Source organism: Cololabis saira, chromosome 23 (genome assembly GCF_033807715.1).
Source record: "Cololabis saira isolate AMF1-May2022 chromosome 23, fColSai1.1, whole genome shotgun sequence".
NCBI lineage: Eukaryota > Metazoa > Chordata > Actinopteri > Beloniformes > Belonidae > Cololabis > Cololabis saira.
The window spans coordinates 17,461,245-17,484,625 of NC_084609.1; the positions used below are offsets into that span (position 1 = coordinate 17,461,245).

At 41.8% G+C, this 23,381-nt stretch overlaps 1 protein-coding gene across 7 annotated transcripts in view; it reads right to left on the bottom strand.

The window, feature by feature from the left end:
• The window catches only part of LOC133424128 (proline-rich protein 5-like), a 26,494-nt gene extending 4,132 nt beyond the window's left edge, over positions 1-22,362 (bottom strand). Inside the window, exons 1-9 of one of the 7 annotated variants that reach the window (XM_061714560.1) lie at positions 22,228-22,356; positions 19,024-19,160; positions 16,820-16,985; positions 13,736-13,818; positions 8,464-8,654; positions 7,393-7,473; positions 6,536-6,642; positions 4,782-4,873; positions 4,554-4,694 (exon numbers count right to left, since the gene is read on the bottom strand). In XM_061714560.1, coding sequence (XP_061570544.1) covers positions 4,554-4,694; positions 4,782-4,873; positions 6,536-6,642; positions 7,393-7,473; positions 8,464-8,654; positions 13,736-13,762 — 639 coding nt within the window. In that variant the 5' untranslated portion in view covers positions 13,763-13,818; positions 16,820-16,985; positions 19,024-19,160; positions 22,228-22,356. Of the gene's footprint in view, positions 1-4,553; positions 4,695-4,781; positions 4,874-6,535; positions 6,643-7,392; positions 7,474-8,463; positions 8,655-13,735; positions 13,819-16,819; positions 17,042-19,023; positions 19,161-22,227 lie in introns of those variants that run through there. The other 6 variants (XM_061714561.1, XM_061714564.1, XM_061714562.1 and 3 more) reach the window with 6 other exon arrangements.
• Between the last annotated feature and the right edge of the window lie 1,019 nt (positions 22,363-23,381).

Consider the following 23,381-nt stretch of genomic DNA (forward strand, 5'->3'; position numbering starts at 1 on the left):
GCACAGCTCAATTTAAATGGAAGAAACATAACAATGAGACTGGTTTATACAGGGGGAGAGAGGCACCATCTATACGGGGAAAAGCAACAAAATATATCAATACATTACATGTAACACAATAATAAGATCATGATCTGATTCAACATTACACGGTAAATGATGATCGTGCTACACACATACAAACATGTTGGTACCCTTCAACTAAAGAAAAAAAAACCCATGATAGTCAAAGTGCCAAATCGTACGACCAAGGACTCAACTGTTGAAAGAAAACCATGAAAAAACTAAACAAAATGGACTGGAATGACAAGCCAGAAGAGAAAGTTTCTTTGGATGGATGAAACTAACATGTCCCATCAGCTCTACAGTCAGAGATGCAAAAATGAAGCATTCAAGGAAAAGAGGACTGTAGTTACTGTGAGAAACATGGAGGCTTTGCTAATATCGGGAGCTGCTTTGCTGCATCTGGTACAGGGTGTCTTGAATCTGTGCAGACTACAATGACATCTCAAGACTATCAAGGTGTTTTGGAGGGAAAAATGCTGTCCAGTCTCAGAACGCTTGGTCTCTGTGGCAGGTCACGGGTTCTCCAACAGGATTGTGACCCAAAACAAACCCTTAAAAGCACCCAAGATTGTCTAAATCCTACTGAACATCTGTTCAAACATGCAGTCTAGAGAGGTCTGTGACACCTGGAGCACTTTCATCATGAGGAGTGGACCAAAACATCTGTCTAGGGGTGCAGAAATCTCACTGAGAGTCGTAGAAATCACTTGATTGCAGTGTGTCACTTCATTGTCAAGGTTTGTTTGTAAGTTTGATTTTTAAATGATTCAAAAGAAATGTCTGATTTTCATTAGTCAGTTTAAGAGTAAATTATTTATTATTTCTTTTGTCAGCTTTAGGTTATTTCAGTGACTAATGTTGGGCTTTCTTTTATTAATTAAAGGTTTAAAAAAGAAAAGCACGTGTCAACGTCCATATCAGAGAATCTGTAATCAGTACATGTCTTCAGACTAAGTGGACCTTTATTTCTGTTGTGGAAGAACATGCAGGAGGTGCATCACCAACATAGAGAGCAGAGTTCTCCTAACTATCTTGAACCCAACACCTCCTTTCCAGTCTGTTATAGGACAGTCTGTTTGCAGCTTTACTGGTTTAATTTTAAATATTTATTCAATACCGAACTTCTACATGAAAGGCTTTCCAAGTCTTACTATCTGAATGGGTTCAAAGGTTCAGTCTAGATGCTAAACTGATATCATGCAAGTGTGCATCACGTTTATGATGTTAAGTGAAGGAAGACTGGACCACGGTCAATAGGCTACTCATCTCTCACTGGTACGGACTTTGAGCTCTGTTTCTGCAAGCTTTTGACACGCACAAAAAAAAACAAAAAAACTTTACGACACCTTGAGACAAAAGGTGAAAGGCCAAAGAAAGCAACATGTTGACTTAATCATTACTTGGGAGTTCACTGAGACACATTTGGGCAAGTCAGTAGTACCGAGTATCTGCTCGCTGCACAGGCTCTATATGGATTTGGGACACTTTCTGAAGAACCGGTGCATTATTTTCAGGCACTGGATGCTTTCAAAACCACAGGGATAGTTTTAACTAATAATGGAGGAAGTCCCTCTCGTTTTATTAATGTCTTTCAACACACTCCTTTTGAGGAGCTCCATTGTTGACGTAGTTACTCTGACGGCATAAATGGGACAGTCTGTGGCAATTACAGTACCGATAGCATGCGGCGTACGGTGACTGGCTTTACACATGGAATGGCACAACAACCTTGTGTGGAGAGAAATAATAAAGAAGTGGTGAAGCCTGTTAGGGCTTTGATCATCTACCAGCCAACAGCTGGCTGTTAAATCCTTTAGCTTTCATACTTTTATTGCAAATGCATCTGGGGTAAAACCCTTTAAAAGGCATGCAACTCTTCCGGGGTCTCTCCAATCCCAGTTACCATCAGAATAGTCAGAAAGCTTACGTGGGGTCGACTGAAATTGGGTCAGTTAAAAAGAGGCTCCATGATACTAGAGATGTTTTCCCTTTTCACTCCAATTTCAATCATCAGATAACCATTAGTGACTCTCATGTCAGAGGTCTTTTTTTTCTTGAATATTATCGCTATGATCTGTAAAATACACTTGTTAAAATACGGTAGCAAAAAATACACAAAAAAAAAAGCATTCAATGTAAATATATTTCAAAGAAATATATTCGAGACAAACAAATAACAGCCAAACTAAGTGAATATTTGAAATAAAAGTGCAAAAGCCTGTTAAAAGATCTGCATGACTCTATCTAACTCTTTCAGAAAGGTTAAAATTACAGTTTTATCTGAACCGGATGAATCAAGCGTGGATGTTGCGATAGAAGATTGATGAGCATGTGGACACTGATACATACGAGTCCTCTCACATCATATTTCTCTGATGTATCGTTAATATTTTACAAGAAGAAAGAAAACTTAGGCATTTAAAACCGTGAAAGATTTTTGGGTCAGGTTCAAAATCCTGTCCAGGATTTTTCGTGTTAATGTCACATATGGACGTAACTGCAGAATCTTCAATTACCAAAGGAGATCAATCGAGTTTCAGTACTGTAAATCACTGAGCCCATGCATGAAAACCACAGCACAGAACCAAACCACATGAATAAAACAGACTCTAGCGAACTGGCGTCACACTGTCTTAACAAAATAAAAGAGAAATTACAAACAGATGAAAACAAGAAGCAGCTAAACAGCCCATACTCAGGGTCGAATTATAACGCTCACAAGCTGCTCTACTTTCCAGTTTGTGTTTCCTTTTTTTGTTTTCCATATTAAACATGTGTCCATCCAACTGTTTCTTTTTCTCCTTGCAGGCATATAATTTTTGTCTGCTGGCAAACAAAAATAAAACAAGGACTAAAATAGAGAAAATACAGACATACTGAGACTTCTTTTTGCACGTCTTTTGCGTGTCTGTTTCTCCGTCTTTATGTCTGAGTCTGCAGAGACCTGATTTGGGTCAATGAGTCACCACAAACTAACCCAAACACAGAGAAACAGACGCACTCCCACAGACCCACCGAGCACACAAATGCTCGAGAGCTCGTTAAACACTCGCTCATCAACATCCAGAACTACAACTTGATGCACACGAATAAAAATCTCCTTTTACAGAAACAATGTAATGTTTAATCATTGGTTTGTTGATCGACTGCTTAGTAATGTAAAAGAAGCTCCTTTTGCATTTTGCCCTTCTAAGGGTCATGGACCAATCACCATCGTCGTAATTAACGAGTTTCTAATCCTGGTTTGCTAGAAAAGCTGTATCCCAGAAAGGCTAAGACTTTGAGGATCAATGATGGGCAAAAGAGTTTGAATTTAAAGAGTAAAATAGATGATTCTCTTCAACTGTTATTTGTCTTTCAATACCCACTAAAAGATGGTTTGTAAAATATTCTGAAAAAAGATAGTTATTCGATTGATCTTCATTTTTTGTGTTCTTCAGCAGCCACGGCAAACAGGCTTTCGTTACGTTAACACGACCTAAATATCTCCACCTCTGCGTTTTGATAAAGAACTAACTAAGAATGACTGTCGTTCACGGCTCATCTGGTCCGCTGTCATTCTCAGAAAGGAAGTGAGCCCTCGTCTGTGAACTTTCCCGATTGCTTGAAGTTCATTCAAATCAAGACTGATGCCCTTGAACTGCTCACCGAAAAAGGGATTTTTCCCTTTTAGGTTGTTTCCGTTCAGCGGTTTTCGTCTAGTAGGTAAAAAGCGTCAAACACAAAGGTTAGATATTAAAAAAAATGTCTGAGTACCAGTTGACGGTTTCGAGAGCTCTCAAAGCGGGTGAGTGAAGCTCATGTCCTTGCCTCGGCTGCCTTGACCTTTCTCCTACATGAGTGCACGCTGTTTTCAAATCAGACTACAGAAGCCAGGAGATCTCGCATGCCACAAAGTTCAGTGAGAAAAGTCAGCTGCTGTAGTCACAGCTGGAGGAAAGGAAAGAGAAGACAACGTCCAAAAACCGAGCTTCAGTCACGGATAAAACGCAAATAAACACTGCATTTTTCTGCATCGAAAATATTACCGCAGAAACATAAAATGTATTACATAACAATGGTAAATGTCCTATTTGACAAGAATATTTATTGTGTTTTCCTGACAATATGGGCCCAAAATGCATTTAATATAAGACTTAATCTAAAAGCCAGTCAGTAAGTGCTCTCCTTTAACTTTACATACAAAGATAATAAGGATTAATGAGCTCATAGTCGTACGTTTCTCCGGCCTTGGAAGGATTTCACTACTCTAAGCAAAACTGTAAACGTGGCTAATTCACACAGATGAACTGAGCCACAGTGAGGAGGGTACTGAGTGGTCATGGGAACATGACTGTGCTCACTGACATTACTTCCTGTGAGATCCCTTTGCAAGACAAATCTCTGCCTCGGGCTTTAGCTAAAGGCTGTGTTGAGTTAGAGAAGCCGCATCAACGCCAAGGGAGTGACGAAGACAGGGAAAGAATATAACAACAGAAAGTTTGTACCTGTAGTATCAGCAGCATTTGTATGATGGAGGGAGGAACTCTGGCCCGGGGTCGAGCCAGCGCTTCGTCCAGCTTCAGGTTGAGGGTGATGATGTTTCTAAAGTGGAGGAGCGCCAGCTGACGCACGGACGGCTCCTTTCCCTGAAGACACATGCAAACAGACGTGTTTCAACCGAGTGAAGTGGTCTTTAGGGGGAAGTGTGCACGGGTGTGCACGGGTGTGCGTACTTGGACGGGACAGAAGATTGCCTGCAGCATGGAGAGGACATCGCAGAAGAAGAAGTCCCATGTGTCAGCTAGAGAGTCCAACAACTTTTGACCTGATGACATAACCAGAAAAAAAAACAAATGTAGCTTTTATTACACAAGGCATAAAAAAAGCTTTATTCCAATTTAAAACAGCATATTAGTTACTTTTGTCTCTTCCAGCAGTGAAAATTCAAGCTTCAGAGGCATTTAGGGTGAAAAAAAGACCATCATATCATCAATACCAGGCCCAATACAAAACCCTGCTTCAACTTGATTTTTTCTCTTTCAGTCTTTGGGCTAGAACTAGACTAGACTTTCTGCGGTTTGTCTTGTCTTTAATTTCTCACCATCTACATTTGACAATGACGTAAAGTATCACTTCCTGTGTGGTTGCCGTGACAACAGTGCTGACAAATTGTTCCTCTCAGAACATGTTTGTCTGGGTTTTGTCATGTCAAAGCTGCGGCAAATAAAGGTCAAACATTTACTAACAGAGCAGAATAGTTTCACCGTATTTTGTTCACACCTCCGTCTCACCATCTTTGTTTGTTTGTGTGCGCGTGTCACTGATGTTATTCAGTGGAGGTCACCGTCACAGTGTGGAGATAAAGCCATGTTCTCACAGTCAAAACTTAATGGTTAACTCATAAGGTTAACTCTACATCTGGTATTTAAGTCAGTTATTATTTTTTCAGACTTGGTGGAAAAAAGTCTAGGAGTTCCCCTGAAATGAAATAGCGCCGTGAAAGCTTTTAATAAAAGCCAGGAGGCCTTGATTGCTCACAACTGAAGAAAATGTAAAAATGAAATGAAAGTCAGAGGTTCACAAAGTACAACTGTCTAAATGTGGAGTCCTGTTACAAAGCTACGATACAAAACAGGGGTTTATCTTTGCAGTTTTCTAAAGCAAACTAATAGTAAACAGATCTTACTCACTACTGTTGAGGAATACTTCATATTTGTCTCATTAACTCCCTATAATGTGCTGAAGTTGTGATTGGGGGTAAGAGATTGGGTTTCTAATAAGATTTTCTTGTCTAAAAACACATGATTCTAATCATGATTTCATGCAAAAGCAGTATCCACTAGTGTTTTAGGAGCAGTGCAGGGCAGAGAATCTCCTCTTTGTCAAAAGTCCATGTGAAAAACCCCTTAAATGTTTAAAAAAACATCGATCCTGGTTGGTAGTGATTGTTGGTAGCAACAGTTGCATATTTCTGGAGGAATTTTAATCCAGAAAAAGCATCTGAGATGGACCGTCTTGCAATGGAAATGTGTATTTTGTCAGACAAACCAGCTGTCTAGTGTACTACTGCACAAGTAGATTACGTTTCTGTAGCTCTTCCTCTGGATGCTCAGATAGACAGGGATCGATCTCAACAAACAACGCAGCACAAACATATGGTTAAAAATTGATGTAAGCACTTCCTCTGTGTCTGCGGCTACTACTAAAATAAATAACCAGGCCTGATTGGAATCAGCGTGACTTCTCCATCACATAATACATAATACCGCAGTAGTCACCGGTACTGAAAGAGAAGGGGGGTGGAAGACGTCAATGTCTTGTTAAATGCAAAATGCAATCCTGTAAAACTGACACTCAACAGTTTAATACAAAGAAAGTAGGGCTTTGGTTGAACATCCTGGTATTTATAAATAATTGAATCTAAAAAAGTCTACTTATCTATATTTAAAAAAAGAAAAAGCATAATTTGTGCCTGATTTGTGTATACCTTCATAGTAGCGAATCTTGTCTCTCAGTATGACCATGCCTTTAGTCAGCAGCTGGTTCTGAAGGTACTCGGTGAAGAAGGAGCCCAGCTCAGTCTTCAGCAGCTGCCTACAAAACAAACAGGTATCTCAGTGCAAATGGAGCATGAAGGGACCGACACACATCACTGGTGATGACTCCCGAGAAGATAATGAACCACGCAGAGAGAGATTCCATGTGCAAACTGCAGTGTTTAAACAGTAACGGTCTCAGGAAATGAGGGAAGATAGAGAAAAGCAACTGGAGTAACATGCAAACATTTCAGAATGCAAATTTGCTGCTGGTTAACTGAAGGTTCATCAAAAATAAAGATTGCTGCAGTGACGTCCAGTTTTTGGGCAACACAAAATATCCCTAGATGTTTGGTGATATAAATCCAAGCTTACAAAGATCATCTGTTCTTGACCAAGATGTGACACTTTAGTCATCATCCAGCTCATAGTCATCATCCATTCATAACCCCTGACCATGTAGAGTTGGTCTTTGAGTTGGATAGTCTGTGGGCTTGTAGGTATGTACTGTAATATTTACACAACACAGTTTTGACACCCCTGTGTCAACTATCCTCATCTATGCTGACAGCAAACAAACAATACAGTACTGACCCATCTCTAACCTCGACCTGTCATTCTCCTTTGATCATATCACCATGAGGACTTTCTAACTCAGTGGATGGTTTGCATTAAGTGTTACCACTCAACTGCCAATGATGCAACTGCAGTAAAGTCTAAATTTAGCGTGGAAAATTACAGAGGAAAACACTGTAATTTACTCACACATCCCTCTCAAACACAAGCAAGCTCTGAGTAAAAAACTAACCTGACACCCTCATTCAGAGTGTAGAGTTCATTTTCTCCCAGGTCCTTCCTCTGGAAAACCGAGATCACTGCATTGTGGATGCTGCAAATAAACACGAGGACATTTAGACGAAGAAAGATTACAAAATAGATGAATGTGTAGGTAGATTCTGCTTCCAAACATGTCCTACAGCACTTTGACTCCAGTGTTAAAGGAATATTCTGAAGTTAAATCAACTCTCAATCTAGCTTTCAATGGTTAGGAGGCTAAACTTCCATAAGAGACCAAAGCGATGAGAGTTGAAGAAATTTTGAGTTAGAAAAAAATATGTGTTGGCAGCAAAATGGCAATTAATATAAGAACAGTGGGTAATGGAGCTACATCAAAAGAAATGTGAACCCCCCCTACCATTCAAAAATGTAATTCCACTTTAGTGATAGTGTGGCTACGGTCCGTACAGACAAAACCGGGTCATTTTAACTTCGTGTGTGTATAAAGTGTTTAAAAAAGGACTGTGTGTTCATTTCCTGCTTCGTTGCCATAAATCCGTTCAAGTCGCACAAAGAAATGTCAATAGACGCAAAGGGAGCAACGTTCATTGCCTCTGCTGCTAATAACTGCTTATTTTGTCATAAAGATATAAATAGAAATCTAGTTCTATGGAAGTCCAGAATATTCCTTTGACAGAGACCCTTCTTGTGGAAACGGAGGTCAACAGGAGGTGAACAGTTTTAGTGAAACTGTCAGAAGAGCCAAGAACTTTGTCAGTCTCCAATCACCCATCAAGCTGAGAGCTATTTCCTCCACCGTCTGCCCTCCAGTTTCAAATAAATGAGAAATACAATAAAAATAAATAAAAGCAAGCAAGCAGAGAGCTGACCAAAGCAGAAAGGAATCTATGAGGCAGAATGAGATGTGGAGAGGATGGAGGGAGGGATGGAGATTAAGAAGAGTAGTGATGGAGCCCGAGGGGAGAGAGAGTTGGTGCTTGTGTGCATATGCATGAAACAGTTCCTATTCACAACACACATAAAAGCAACAATAGTGCTTTCTGCTGGCAATGCTTATATCAACACTCCCTTCCCCACTGACCTGTTCCAGGTGGCGTTGGCACCGGCCCTCCTCTGCTGGGTCCCTTTATCCCGGCTGCACTCCTCTGCCAGCCCCCCGGCTGAACCACACTTCTCCCCTCCTCCGGACAGAGATTTGGCCTGCGAGAGGTCGGTCAGGCTCGAGGACGGACCGGTGCCCAACCGGAGCTTGTTGTGGAGGCTCCTTGAAATCCAACAGTCACAAAGAGACAGAGAAGAACATGTGTGGCCTCATGCTTAATTTTTGCATCTATTTAATCAAGACCTGAGGAAAATAAAGATGTTAATTAAGACTGAACTGCAGGGGAGTTATCATAAATGCTCAGACATTCACACCTAGGGCGATTGGATGGAGGGGGGAATAAATATTCATACACTTCAAAGTGAAAATAGGGTAAAAATGTGCTGTCTTTTCCAGCCTGTTACAGCAGCTCCAGTCAGGTTGGATCTTTCTTTACATCAGCTTAATACTGAGTTTTGTTGTTTTTTTTTTTCCATTGAAAATGCTGTTTTTGATTTTTCTTCGCTGGTTTGAATTTTCGGCTGCTTAAGGATTTTGGTTGGTAATTCTGGCATTTTTCAACATCTATTATGATGAGAGACTGTGACAGCGGGGAAGTTGTTTAAATATGGGAGAAGCTGAGTTCCCAAAGTCCAAGCAATGCCTAGAAGAAGTCCCAGTGCTGCAAACCCAGATGGATTGAAGAGTAATCAAGAAAGTAGGGCAGGAACAAGGAGGAGGAAGCTGAAACACATTTCTCTTCTCAACTGTCATGGAGAATGTGAGACTGCTGGCACATAAAGTGGAAAAGATTGGAGAGCTGGTGAAGACAAATTGGGAATGTCGGGAATTAAGTACGATGAGTTTCATCAAGATTTGCCAGCAGGAAGTCATTCTAGACTCCTGTGTTTCTCTAGCTGGCTTTTAGTCTACGTGAACAGCCAGAGACTGCAAACAGCAGCCAGACTTAATAAAAATGAAAAAAAAAAGGAGGGACTGCAGTTCTTGTTAAACCAGATGGTTTAATAATTTACTTATTAATATCAGAGACAGTCTCTGCACCTGGATGTTGAACTGCTCTGCTGTGATCTTCTGTCCATGCTGTCCACCAACAAAGTTCCCCTGTGTTACCTGCTGATGCGAGATGTTCAGATTCTGATACCGGGGCGTTGGTACCAACTAATACCAACTGCTGCGATACTGGTGTTCTTGTGATTTTTTAAAATGTTTTTATTCATACTTTGATATTTAACCAAATGACCATCATGAGACTGTTAGCTGACATGAAATATGTAACAGTCTCACCCTGTTGGGAGACAATGGCTTGAGAGTTGAAACTGTACAGCAACCAGTGCTGTTTTACGTGACTTAAATGTTTAATAAGGTTTGCTTGTTTTTCTTTTTTTTAGCAACGTTGGTGCCACTGCGGAAAACTGCAGCCAGGCATGACAAAGTTTTACCGGCGGGATTTTCAATCTTAAATAAACGCTAATAATGCTAACGCTCCATCCAGCTATTCACATGTCACTGCAAGAAGTTGTCAAGGCAGAATTGCATAAATTCCTGAGCTGGAGACTTGGGAATCTGTTGATAAAAAATAAATGGTATCAGATGGAGCATAGATGTAAATCCTTACCTATTCATATACCCTTATTTTCAGCAGTATAAATAAGCATTTCCGGTGCTGGTATTGGTATCGGAGGAAGTCTACTCTACGTGCGACCTCATCAGCTCAGTTTTGCCAGAAAATATGGACTACTTTTATAGCATTAACGATTGTAAACTATGAAGCAAGTTTAACAAAGCCAAACACTCTCTGGTACCAGTAGAGCTCAACACTTCCTTGGTAAGAGGAACAGGTTGTGTGAATGGAAAAGTGTGAATAAGGGACAAAGTCGTAGAAAAATGATGATGAAAATACTGATGAATAACAGAGTAGGCATAAAATCATTAGTTCTCTGGAACAGATTATGAGTTCAGCCTAGGTTACCATAGCGATTTAGCTAGGTTAAATGAGAGCCACCTTTGTGTTTCTGGAAATCCTGACTTTAAATCTCCACAAAACCTCACCAACCCACTTACCTCACTTCTCTCCCTTTGGAGATAAATTAAGTTTCTTTCATTCATAAAACTAAAAATATTCTCCATCATCCTGGTTTATATGGACCTTACATCAAACAACTAAATACAGCCCACAACAATAAAAAAATAAAATGAAGCAATTCAACAGAAAATCCAAATGAAATAAACATCAAAGTCTGAACAGCATTCCAAAAACATTACTGTCATTTTCCACATCTGGCTGAGGAGAAACATAAGTATTTGTTAAAAGGAAAACCTTCATTTGATTAGCCATCCGACAACGTTAACTCAAGCTGATGAGCTGCACTGTTTTTAAAGGCTGCAGCACGGAGACAAGTGTGGGGAGACAAACAGGCGCATAGCGAGTTGAACTGAGGGAGGAAAAATGAAAATTGAGGAAGAGAAAACTATAAAGAAGAAATGTGGAGAAAGGTGTGAGGATTAGAGCTGTGAAGAAAGCAAGGGAAGAGGGGGATGAGTGCACTTACATCCAATTGGAGGTGCAGAAGGAAAGCAGACTGCATAAGAGAGAACAGAAAAGACACAAGAAAGAGCAGTGTTGAACAGGTACAGGAGGAGGAAAAGATGCTCTATATACCAGACTGCACGTGAGTGCACAAAAGTGCAAGGGTAGTTTGTTTGAATTTCATAAGTTAATTAAATAACATTCTCGGAAGAAACAGGAGCGGTAATCCTTATTATTGAAGCGTTGCACGGCTGTAAAATAAATATAGCATAAGTAAAACATATAGAATGTGCATTTGGTAAAACTGCAGTGAGGAGTTTTACAAATGTCCAAGTAAAATGTCTGAAGGTACAAAACATCCTCTGTTCATACACATGCAAACAACATGTACTCACTCCAGTAAGTGAAAAGGTACCACATATCCCCACTCCATGACTGCCTGAGTCACACTAATCTTGACGAAACAAAGGGCGCCTCTGCCTCGCCGTTTCTCGTTTTCTTCCTCCCACTTTTAAAGTCTCTCAACTTTACTCTTCACCACCCACACTGCCTCTGTCTCTGTGTCCCCTTGCCAGTTTGTGCCAGTCGGTGACCATGTGACTCCGTAAGCTTTTGTGCCAGGCGAACAAAGGAACCCTTTGAGCCTCACGGGTTGCCAAGAGGGAGGGGAAGGACTTAAAGGTGACATGCATTTAATTTCATTTTCTACATCTGTCTCTCTCTGTGTGTGGGGCTCAGAAGGGCCACGCTCAAGCTGCTAACTCCATTTACTCAATTTGCAGTTCAGTTTGTAATGATAGACACTGATAATATGAAATAAACAAATATACTGCATGAATATTGACACAAAAAATACAAGTGAAAAAGAAGAGATTATGGGGGGAAAGGATGGAGGTAATAATCAAAAACATGCACAAGAATATGGAGGGAAAAGAGACGTGTGTGTGTGTTTGTTGATGGCCCGTTTTTCAACCTGGATCTTAGTTCGGCTCCACATAAATAGGTCAGTGTGAGAAACAGGAGCTCTGGACACACACACACACACACACACACACACACACACAGGCACACACACACACACACACACACACACACACACACACACACACACACTCTTAAATTAGGCTTTCATGATGTCTCAAAAAAGATGATTCACATTGTGTATTGTGCTGTCAAAGTTAGACACACACATAAAAAACTGAACAGGACGATATAGACAGGGCTGCACATAATTATTTTGGTCTGGTGCTCAGAGGAGCCCCTGGATATGTGACTTGGGCCTCCAAAAACGCGGTGACCCGTCTCGCCGGATCGATAAAAGAGGGATGCAGGAATAAGTTATAGGCAAAACGATATTTATTCACTTATAAAGATGAATGGCTCAATATAGTCTTTTACAAAGTTAATTTATTTCAATAATTCAACTAGAATATGGTGTAAAAGTTAATTTATTTCAATAATCCAACTAGAATATGGTGTAAAAGTTAACTTATTTCAATAATTCAACTAGAATATGGTGTAAAAGTTAATTTATTTCAATAATTCAACTAGAATATGGTGTAAAAGTTAATCTATTTCAATAATTCAACTTAAAAGGTGAAACTAATATATTACCTATTCTTATTACATGCAAAGCAAGATATGTTGAACCTTTATTTGTTATAATTTTGATGATGGAATTGTTTATTGATTTCATAAAATATTCTCTAATTTATTTTTTATTTGGGGTTTTCATAAACTGTGAGACATAATCAGAGCAGCGTCTTGCTGCTGCAGGTAACTGCTGCACGCAGTGACGGACGCTGGCTGATTTATGGTTCCGCGTTGCATCAACGCAGAGCTTACGGGGTAGGATACGCGGGACCGCGAACGTACGGTGCGCGTCGCCGCGTAACAACATCATGCAGCCACTTCTCGGCGAAGACACGTTTTCTGTTTCTATCCACGGGTAGTGGTTTAGTTTGGCGTCTCTTTGTAGTTGGTGGTGGTGGAACGCCAAAATAATTACTTAATGGCGCTTGCTTCTTGGACATTTTGACGAGACGTGACGGGGTTTGTTCAGTAAAGCTTATCCTTAACTCTCTTCCTCACCGCTGCAACGAGTATGGGAGGGGGAGTAAGGACGCGCTGTGATTGGCCAGTACTAACTTTGAGTGGCGGTTCTGGGGAAAAGCTCTCGCAATAGATTTTTTAATATTAGTATTCTGGTCTGGCCACAACCAATAATATGAGCCCCAGCTGTTGGTACGCAAAAGCGCTTCGCAGCACTAGATTGACAGCGCATTGAGGATTTTGACGGCGCATGCGCTCTGGCGGCCCACTTATGTGCAGCCCTGGATATAGATGAACAAACACAAGGTTACCACCTGTTTGCTGAATGAGAAAGTGTTTTTTTTTCTATACTTAAGTTATAAAGCTTGGATGTAAGCAGGAAGTGAAACACTTCTAGTCTCTGGCCCAGAATCAACAGGAAGGCTGGAGACTAATTACTAAACAAAAGAGGTTGAGGATGAAAGCAGGAATGAGGTCATCGGGAATGCCTGCGTGTGAAAGTTTGCATTTTGCAATTTCATCCACAATGGAGATAATAAAAGCAACGAAGCTGCAGTGAAACCTTGCCTTCCGAGTGGGACCTGTTGGCTGAAAGGTGTGTGTGTGTGTGTGTGTGTGTGTGTGTGTGTGTGTGTGTGTGTGTGTGTGTGTGTGTGTGTGTGTGTGGTCTTACCTCCTAAACGAGCCCTCTCGTTCCATGTTAGCCTTGACAGATGGCTAACACTACCCTGCAACAGTCATCAACAGACCGCCATCTGGGAAAAAAAGAAGAAAAAAATAAAGCAGGATGAAGAGGTGGAAATAAAAAATGTTGATTTTCCCTAAAAAAAAACTCTAAATGTTGCAGTGTAACGCTTTATCCAACCTCTATGTGACAGAAAAAATAAAAACAGACAGTGTTCTCGTCAAATTACAGCAAAGTGGTTGAGAAGGACATCTGATCCCTCCACTGACTCTAACACACCCTTGCTCATCCTCCTCTCCACACAGTCACACACATGACAGGGAACCCACTAGGGTAAAGCCGTGGCATTATCACAACCTATATCAGCGTGTTTGTAAAGTTTTTTCCTCAAGGCCCTACAGCCTGGAACAACAGTGACAAATTATGCATTGTCTGAATGTGTGCTTGCTGTGTTTCACTCTTTCAGTTGTGGCTTTAAATTTTTTTTTGCACAGGTTGCATGCAAGCAAGCAGAGATGCATCAATCAGGCCAAGACATGAGTGTTGTGGGCGTGGGAGGTCTTAGAGGGGGAGATAACAGCGTGTGCAAAGGTTGGCTAGTGATGACAACCCAGTGGTCCTGGAACTTAACACTTTGAAAAATAGACCATTATCTGCAAGTACAGCACAGCGGTGCGTACAAATATATATACTCGATATGAGTTTACTTGGGCTAAAAATATAAAACTAACATCTTGTCCATGCGTAGAAGTCAAAAGAAGATGATTTGAGGCCAGAAAGGCATCACTTTCAATGCCAGAACTATTTCTGAGAAACAAAAGTGCAAATTACAGCCATAACTTTGTCAAAATGCTGTTCCTGACTTACTGTGACTCTGGGAAGTTAAACTTGGCTCCACTGAGGGAAATCTATCCCCACTCAATGGCACACAGGCACAGCAGTTGAACTCTGGTGCTTCGAGTTTTGCCGCCTGTCCAATGCCACACGAACAGTGAGTTTTACTGGCTTGCTTTGGGGAACTGGGACTGTGGTTACATGAGTAGTGATTACGGAAGCCCAGGACCATTTCCACTCTAGTATCTGGCCGGATTTGCATGACTAGTGATCTCCCACTCATTTAAAACCACCTTCTCCTTCTCCTCCTGCTCCTTCCAGGCTCTCAGCAGCAGATGCACCAGCAGTAGTTTACGTTGTAAGTAGATATCAGAGACTGTGCTGCTGAAAATTAACACCCTAATCCGGTTCATCTGGAAAACCCAGCATGAACGCTCCTACATGCACACCTTTCTGCAGGCTGGCAGCACCACACGGTGCTAAAATAAACGTGTCCTGCAGCAGGTTTGTCTGAAGTTAATAAAACATTTTTAAACAGCAGAAACACACAAACACATGACACTTTTATCTTTCTGTAACATTGTGTTAAAGATGGGTCAATATCAGTAACTCTTAATATGATAAAGCATTTCATAGAAGAATATTTAAAGTCAGAGTCCTTACAAACACCAGGAAACTGGACCACATTACACCCAGTACTCGAGTTGTAAAAAAAAAAATCAGGGGGGATGGTGGATTTTATCATATGGGGACAGATAATTTGTGTTGAATACAAATAATATAATATATAACAAATAATAGCACTGACCAAAACACCTGCAGAAATACTGCAGGAATGACATAGCAGCAGTTAAATGCAGCCTTCTGAAAGCTTTAAATATCCACTGGGCTTACATCAAATACATGAAAACACAACAATAAAAAACACTTTTCTGAACTTATCAATATGACTCTGTCCTTCACAGGATAAGTAAAATGGATCACTGCAAAAACTCAAAATCTTAACAAGAATATTTGTCTTAATTCTAGTTAAAATGTCTAATTTTAGTAAAAAAATCTCATTAAACTTAACAACAATTTTCACCTGTTTCAAGTAGATTTTCCCTTAAAATAAGTAGAAAAATCTGCCAGTGGAACAAAATGTTTTTGCTTAATGAGAAGATAAATCTTGTCCCACTGGCAGATTTTCCTACTTATTTCAAGTGAAAATTTACTTGAAACAGGTGAAAATTGTCACATAGGTTATTTTTCTGGTGTTATTTTTCTGGTGATGACTCTAAATGTTGAAATAGCAGTAAAACCACATTCATTGATGAAATGACATAAGGGATAGAAAGGGGGGATGGCAGTTTTACAGGGGGGATGATTTGGACCGTTTTTATTTCAGGAGGGATGCCATCCCCCCTCAACTCCAGTACTGATTACACCGGTCATGAAACAGCTACACTGGCTTCCAGTGAGTCAAAGGATAGAGTTTAAAATCTTACTGCTGGTCTACAAAGACCTGAATGGTCTTGGACCAAAATACATGCTGGATCTGTTAGTTCCTATGAAGCTCCCAGACCCCTGAGGTTCATCTGGATCTGGTTTGTTGTGGTTCCCAAGAACCAGAACCAAGCAAGGTGAGGCAGCGTTCAGTTATTCTGCTCCTCACCGATGGAACAAACTTCCTGTAGACCTGAGGTCTGCTCCAACTGTAGATCCTTTAAATCAGGGATAAGAACATTACTGTTTACTTAAATTAAATACTTACCTGCTGTACTCTACTGCCCTTACTTTTTAACAACTTGTGCTTTTTTTTTAATTTAATTTTATTTTTTTAATTATTTTACCTCTTTTCTTATAATTGTATTTGTTATTTACTGTTTAATTGTGTCCTGCTGCTTTTAATGTTGATATAAAGCACTTTGAATTACCTTGTGTTGAATTGTGCTATACACATAAACTTGCCTTGCTTATTAGAGTTTCCCTCTTCAGAAAACAGTGAAAATAACAAATATCCTACAGTCACTGGTTTGGTAAATGAAAGCTCTATACAAATAAACTTGCGTAAATTTCCGAGCATTGAAAACAACCATCATAACCGCTTATTTCGTGCCACTTGACTAAAGCCTGATTTATAGTTCCGCGTTACACCAACGCAGAGCCTACGCCGGACCCTACGGCGTAGGGTCTGCGTCGATTTAACGCAGAAACATAATTCAGGCTTCACATCTCTCAACAGTTTTGATACTCACTTCTGAGTCGTCGTCCTTACTCTCGCTCTAGTCTCACCACAAGTGTTCCCCCGAGTTAAAATCAGTGGTGAAAGTGTATAAGTCCGGTGTCTGGGTGAAGGCTGGAGCTGCACAGACACCTGGCTGGCCGCGCAGCAGCCGCCGCGGAGGAAGTGAGGAAGTGAAGCTGAGAGAGAGAGAGAGAGAGAGAGAGAGGGGGCGAGGATTGGTGATGACACGCTGCTGCTCGGACCCCGGGGGAGAAGGAGTGAAGGAAGACGGTGGAGGAAACATGACAGGTGGTCACGGTTCTGCCAATAGCTGTGAGAGGTGTACAAATGACTGTTGTCAAAAGTAATATTGCTTGAAAATTTGAAATAGGAAGGTGAGTTAAATATCTCCTAAAAGTTTATAGATTTAATCAAAATGTATAATAGCTTTAAGAGCAAGTTAAAATGAGCTTAACTCTTTTTCAAATACTTTAAAGAACATTCATATTTTATTCCTTTTTTCAAATAAAAAAAAAAAGAAAAAGAAAATGAACCAAAAAGTTGGTCATCCTGCCTGAATAGACTTCACAACACCTGCTTCAAAAGTGTTTACTTTTGCCAGCCCCAAGAAGTCCATTCATCGCTCTGAAAATAAAATGATTCCTGTAACTGGCTTCAATTCAATTCAATTCAATTTTATTTATATAGCGCCTAATACAACAAAGTTGTCTCTAGACGCTTTCCAGAGACCCAGAACATAAACCCCCGAGCAATTATTACATAAACAATGGCAGGTAAAAACTCCCATAGTGGGAGAAAAACCTTAAGCCAAACAGTGGTAAGGAAAAACTCCCCTTTAGGAGGGAAGAAACCTTGAGCAGGACCAGGCTCATAAGGGGGGACCCTCCTGCCGGGGGCCAGACTGGGGGTCAGGGACGGCAACAGCACAGCAGGCAGGTGGAAGCAGCAGCGGGATGACTGGGGGTGGGGACCGCAGGCCAGCACACAGCTCCCGAAGCTCCAGCCCAATCAGCAAGCCCCAGGTTAGGTTCAGGGTCGGGGGAAAGGTTGAGAAGGCTTCAACACAAGTCCAAACCATGATCAACCCGCCCCCATGCTTAACAGTCAATGTTCACTTTTTATAAGAATCTGCTGTCCCTTTCTTCTTGTTTTCTTTCTTTTGTGATGAGGAAATCTCTTCTTATAAACTCATTCTTGCGCAGGTGAGGTTGGACAGCACCTTCACGCCTGTCTCTTCTTATCAAACACATGAATCTGCTTTCTTGCTGTCTTGAGTTGGTTCTCTCAGAAATCCTGGTCTTCCTGGCGCGGGCCTCCGGTGGCCCCTGGGGGGCGGTGGGGGGGGGCCGCGGGGCCCTGTCCCTGGCCGGTGGGGGCCTTGGGGGCCTGTGGGGGGGGTTGCCTCATGGCGATGGGGGGGGTGGCTGGGGGGGCTCGGGCGGGGGGCTGTGGCTTGGGCGTCTCCGGGTCTCCCGGGGGGGGCTGGGCCGTGGACGGGGGGGTCCCACTCGGAGGGCCCGGCCCTGCCTGGGTGGGGGGTGGCTGTCTGCGCTGGGGGGGCATTGTTGCCTTGGTCCTCCGTCGCTGGGCAGGGGCCGAGTGCCCCTGCGGATGTGGGGACTCCGTGACCCTTGGGGTGTCCGCCGGGGTGGCCTCGGGGGGGGGTGGGGCCGGGTCCGGGGATCGGCCCTCCCCTGACTGGGGGGTGCACGGGCGGGCACGGCGGCGGGGTGGCACCATTCCCAGGTGTCTATGTCTTATGTTGTCAGTATGAATGGGAGGATGTTGGACCGTTTCCCCCTCCGTCTGGGGGCTCCGGCGGCGCCGGGGGCGCCCGTGGAGGTATGGTGGGGCCCTGGCCCGGCACGGAGGGCTGGCCCCCGTCTACTGGATGGCCGGTGGGGGAACGCGGGTGTCTTATCAGGGCCGGCTTTGCTGGTCCTGCCTCCTGGCTTCGGCCTCCGCTCCCCCTCCTTCCCCCCCTACACGATTCATACGCACATAGGCGCAGGGCGGGGGGTCCGGGTCGTGGGGGGCATTGTCCCGCGTGGCCCGGCACTCCCCGCTTCACGGTTTTAACAGCAAAATAGACACTGCACATTCAACACTTAATAAATACATTTGACAAGGACACGTAGTTCGGGAGGGGGGGGGTCGGTGTCAAATCGATACTTGGCCCTCCCCCTCCCTGTTTTTATGGCATTAATCACATACACTCAACACCAGGGGCGGGAGGGGGTCCCACATCACCCGCGCTCCCTCACCGGCCTGGGATAGGTGGGTCGGGATTGCCGGGCCTGGCGGGGCTCGCCGTGCAGCCTGGGGCGCCTTCTGGCGGTGCTGGACTCCTCCTGGGAGGGGGAAACGGTGCGTGATTGTGTGTCTGTGTCGGTGAGAATGCGGTATGGAAGGGTCCTGCCATGGAGGATTCGGGCCTCCATTGGCAGGACATCAAAACTTAATAATTTATCATTATTATATTATACAAAGATGGTTATTATTATTATTATTATTATTATTATTATTATTATTATTATTATTAGTAGTAGTAGTATTATTAGTAGTATTATTATTATGTATAGTATATCATATTATTATTAGTATAGATATCGGATAGGTGAATGGATGAATGAATGGGATGCCTGGGTCTGGGGCCCTCCGTTGTCGGGCCTGCGCGGGTGTCGCCTTGTTGGGGGGTTCCCTCTCTCCGGGCCCGTCTCCGGTCCCCCCCGCTGCCTCTACGGCGGGGCGCCCCTCTGGTCTTGGAGGGCCACTTTCGTGGGGGACGGGTGCGCCTGCCCGCGTCGGCGGCCGGGGCGGCTCTGTCTCTCCGGGCGGGCTGGCCCCCTGCCGGGTGGGGGTCGTTGGACTGAAGGGTGGGGGCCTCCTGGCCGCGTGTCCGGCCCGGACCGGGTGGCCGGGGATTGCCTGGGTCGCGGTCCGCCGCCGCGGGATCCCTGGCTGCTTCTTCCCGCGCCGTGGGTTTGTATGTGTATATTTATGTATGTGTACGCATATGTGTGTGTATATATATGTATATATATTAAATATAGTAATAATGCACATATATATACTTTTGGTTTCTACCGTCATGGTATCAATCATTAATATGTGTGCAGACAAGGTTAAAAAAAAAAAAAAAATCCTGGTCTTCTACTTTTCAGTTAATCGCCACTTCTTAATTACATTTCCATTTATCCTTTTAGCTACTACTACTACTACTACTGTCATTTAGCAGACGCTTTTATCCAAAGCGCCTTACATCTGATAAAACAACACAAGCACAAAATCACATACTGTAGGAGGGTACAGCTGGATAAGTGCTGGACTGCTGTGAGACACAGGTGCTGCATGCCAGTGCTAGAATATATATATATATATATATATATATATATATATATATATATATATATATATATATATATATATATATATATATATATATATATATTCCCCTTTATATAAGAAAGTTACGTAAAAAGACACAATCTTGTCATAAATGCATGCAGCTATTAGATGCAGAAGTGCTCCTTAAGAATCTTTAATGCTTTTTGTGAATCAAGTTATATTTGATATAGTTCTCCACAGTTTGACCTCGATTTTGCATACTATCGGACTTTATATGGCAGTCGATTACTATTTTACTTTAACTGTAATAAATCTGAACAAAGGGCAACCTTCACATGGAGATCAGCTGGGTGTGGATGAGATGTATTATGAACAGTTAGCTTACAGTTAGCTGTGAAAATCATCTTCACTTAAACCTTCCGTTTTTATTTTTATCAGAGAGCCGTTTATACTCTTCCTTCATTAATGGGTTGTGATAATCTCTCCGTTAGGATTACTTTTTTCTATTGTGCGTACATGCAGTTATAATTTTCAGCAAACAAGTTAGTTAAGAGGATATCTAGGTTAAAGCAAACAGATACCCAGTGTTACAGTGTTAAATGTAGCCTGTATGTGTCCAGACAACTCATACATAAGTTATGCAGGTTTCCTCAGAAATTCATCAAAACGACATAAATTAAATCCCTTTTAGTCGTTTCCCTTTTGAAATGTTTCCTCTTTTTAGTTTCAAGTTTTAGAGTTATAAAAAAAAGTAAAACAAACAATATCATCAGTCCATTTGTGAAGGTCAAGAAAATATCACTCGGCCGTACATATCTGCTGACTGGGTCACACCTGCCCAACCTGGACGTAACTTGTTAGACGAGAAGCCACTTTGGCAGCAACATCATGTTTATTTCATCGCGTAGCAACTCAAACCCACACAACGGCAGCCCCCTGTAACACTGACTGCTTTCACTGAGAGCAGGGAAGTTGGTTCTGCAGCCACACTGACTTCTGTCAGAGCTTGTAATGGTGCACGCAGTGACCGAGGGGCCAAGTTACCAGCTCTCTGTGGACGCTGTTGCAGCACGCCGTATCTGAAGTTCAGATCACTGAAATCAGTGTGTCCCAGCCCACAAGGCTGCACGCATATCTGCTTTTAAACATCTGATTGTGCACAAAACAAAACAAACATAAGGTATTTTGCCTTTGATTGAACTAATGACTAATTCAATTAGAATATCTTTTTTTTTAATGATTGCAATATAAAGTCACATGGTGAATGTTGACCCAAAAGCTTGAAAAAAAATCTGTATAATTTGTTTCTTCACTTTTCAGTTGAACTTGAAATTAACAAGGACAGTTTATTAACCCTTTCTGTAAAAAAAAAAAAAAAATGGCTGAAAATATCATGTTAACTGAGGGAAATGAGTAAATATCAAATTGAATTCAATTTAAGTGACCAGATGAGTGACAAAATTCTGCATACTTTTCATTTTATTATCCAGCGTGAGCTGTAAGTGTCAAAGCTGCATGGACTTTGAGGAAATGTTGGCTATTCTTTTGAAAAGAAAACATCCTTCAATTCTGGGATGTTGGTGAGTTTGGTCAAATACTGATCAGGATCATTCCCCAACATCTTTGTTGGATTAAGGCTAAAACTTTGACTTGGTCACTTCACAACATTTACTTAATTTTTTTGTGTTTTACGCACAGAAGTACAATGCTCATCATTGAAACCTAAAAATTTTATTCTCATCGGTCCACTCAGCAGTTCCAAGAAAACTGTAAATGATCTTCTAGGAAAGATGTTTCCTTCTCGTTGCCGTCAATGTTTTCCTCCTCACAGATACATTCACAATATGAAAGTTGTTTAGAAAAGGGCTTCTCAGTTTCAAACAACTGTGATTTTGACACTTTGTTGATTTAAAACGTCTCATTTGTTTAAGGAAAGCTGGTTTAAGGACATCTGTGAAAATCCACTGTTGTTTTTCAAAAAGGGATCAAAGTTTCAAACACAAGCCGCAGGATTTTACAGAGATTTACAATTGTGTCCAGGAAAACATGAAAAGCATTCGGTTTACTTACTTAAGGTGAAGAAAATAAACTTTCTCAGAGTTTTTGAATGTGGTTCCTCCCGGTTGTGAAACCTGTCATCTCTGCAGGATGAGCTGCTCTCATGATTTTCTCATTTCCTCTAGCGCACACACCTCCAACCCTCACCGACAGAAAGAGGAGGAATAAAAACCCTCATCAGGTGATTTCTTATTATGAGAGCTTCCCCTTCCTGTTTCCCAACTATTTCATAATGTTAGTGAAGCCTTAAAATGGTGCTTTGAATTTCTCGCAAACATGTTTCACAACTGAAATAAATCACGTATATATATGTGCATTAATAGTATTCAGCTTCACTCCATCTCTCCTAGTTTATTGAAGCACACGCACACTTTTCCCAGAAATTCACTGAACTATATATACACTCACAGCGTCTGCAGACTGGTGCACCATTAACACACTTGAGTCATATTCAATCTGGGCTTTGTGGAGGGAGTAGTGGAGAACAAACGGCTCTCAGGCCAGAGGAAACGGCAGCAGGAGCTGTAGTGACTCCACCTGTGAGCCCAGATCGTACACTCTGTTTATTCAGCTACACAGTTACACTAAACTCAGAAATGTTGCAACAACATGGCTACTGCACAGGAAGACATGGGTTTTCCTCTCAAATAGGTCATCACTCATTCTTTTCTGTTCTTCAGTGAAGGATCATATGTTCTAAAATAAGAAATAAGTGACTCTCTTTCACACAATGAATCAACTTAACTATAATTACAAGAACATTTTATTGGTTTTTACCTAAAACAATACATCCAAGGTGTCTCTTTTAACCTGTTTTTGGTGGAAAAATGAAGAGATTAAAAATAAGATGGTGTCCTTCACCTGCATGTACTACTTCGGAGTAAAAGCAGTAACCTGTTTTTACCCTGATGGTTGTTCCGGCTCAATAACCTCCAGCTCCACGTTTGTCACGTTGAAGCTGGTCTTGTGAGGTCAAATGCTTCAGTCAAGGACGGCTGAAGGTAACTGGGAGCTGAGAGACTAAGGAGCGAGTAAATAGGGAAGAAATTTAAATGTTACAAGTTTCGAGTTCAATGTGAACACATTTTTATTCAACTTGAAATGTTTAATTTAGTCTGGATGTCACAATGTTTTCCTGCGATACTGAAAGTAAAGTGTGAGACATG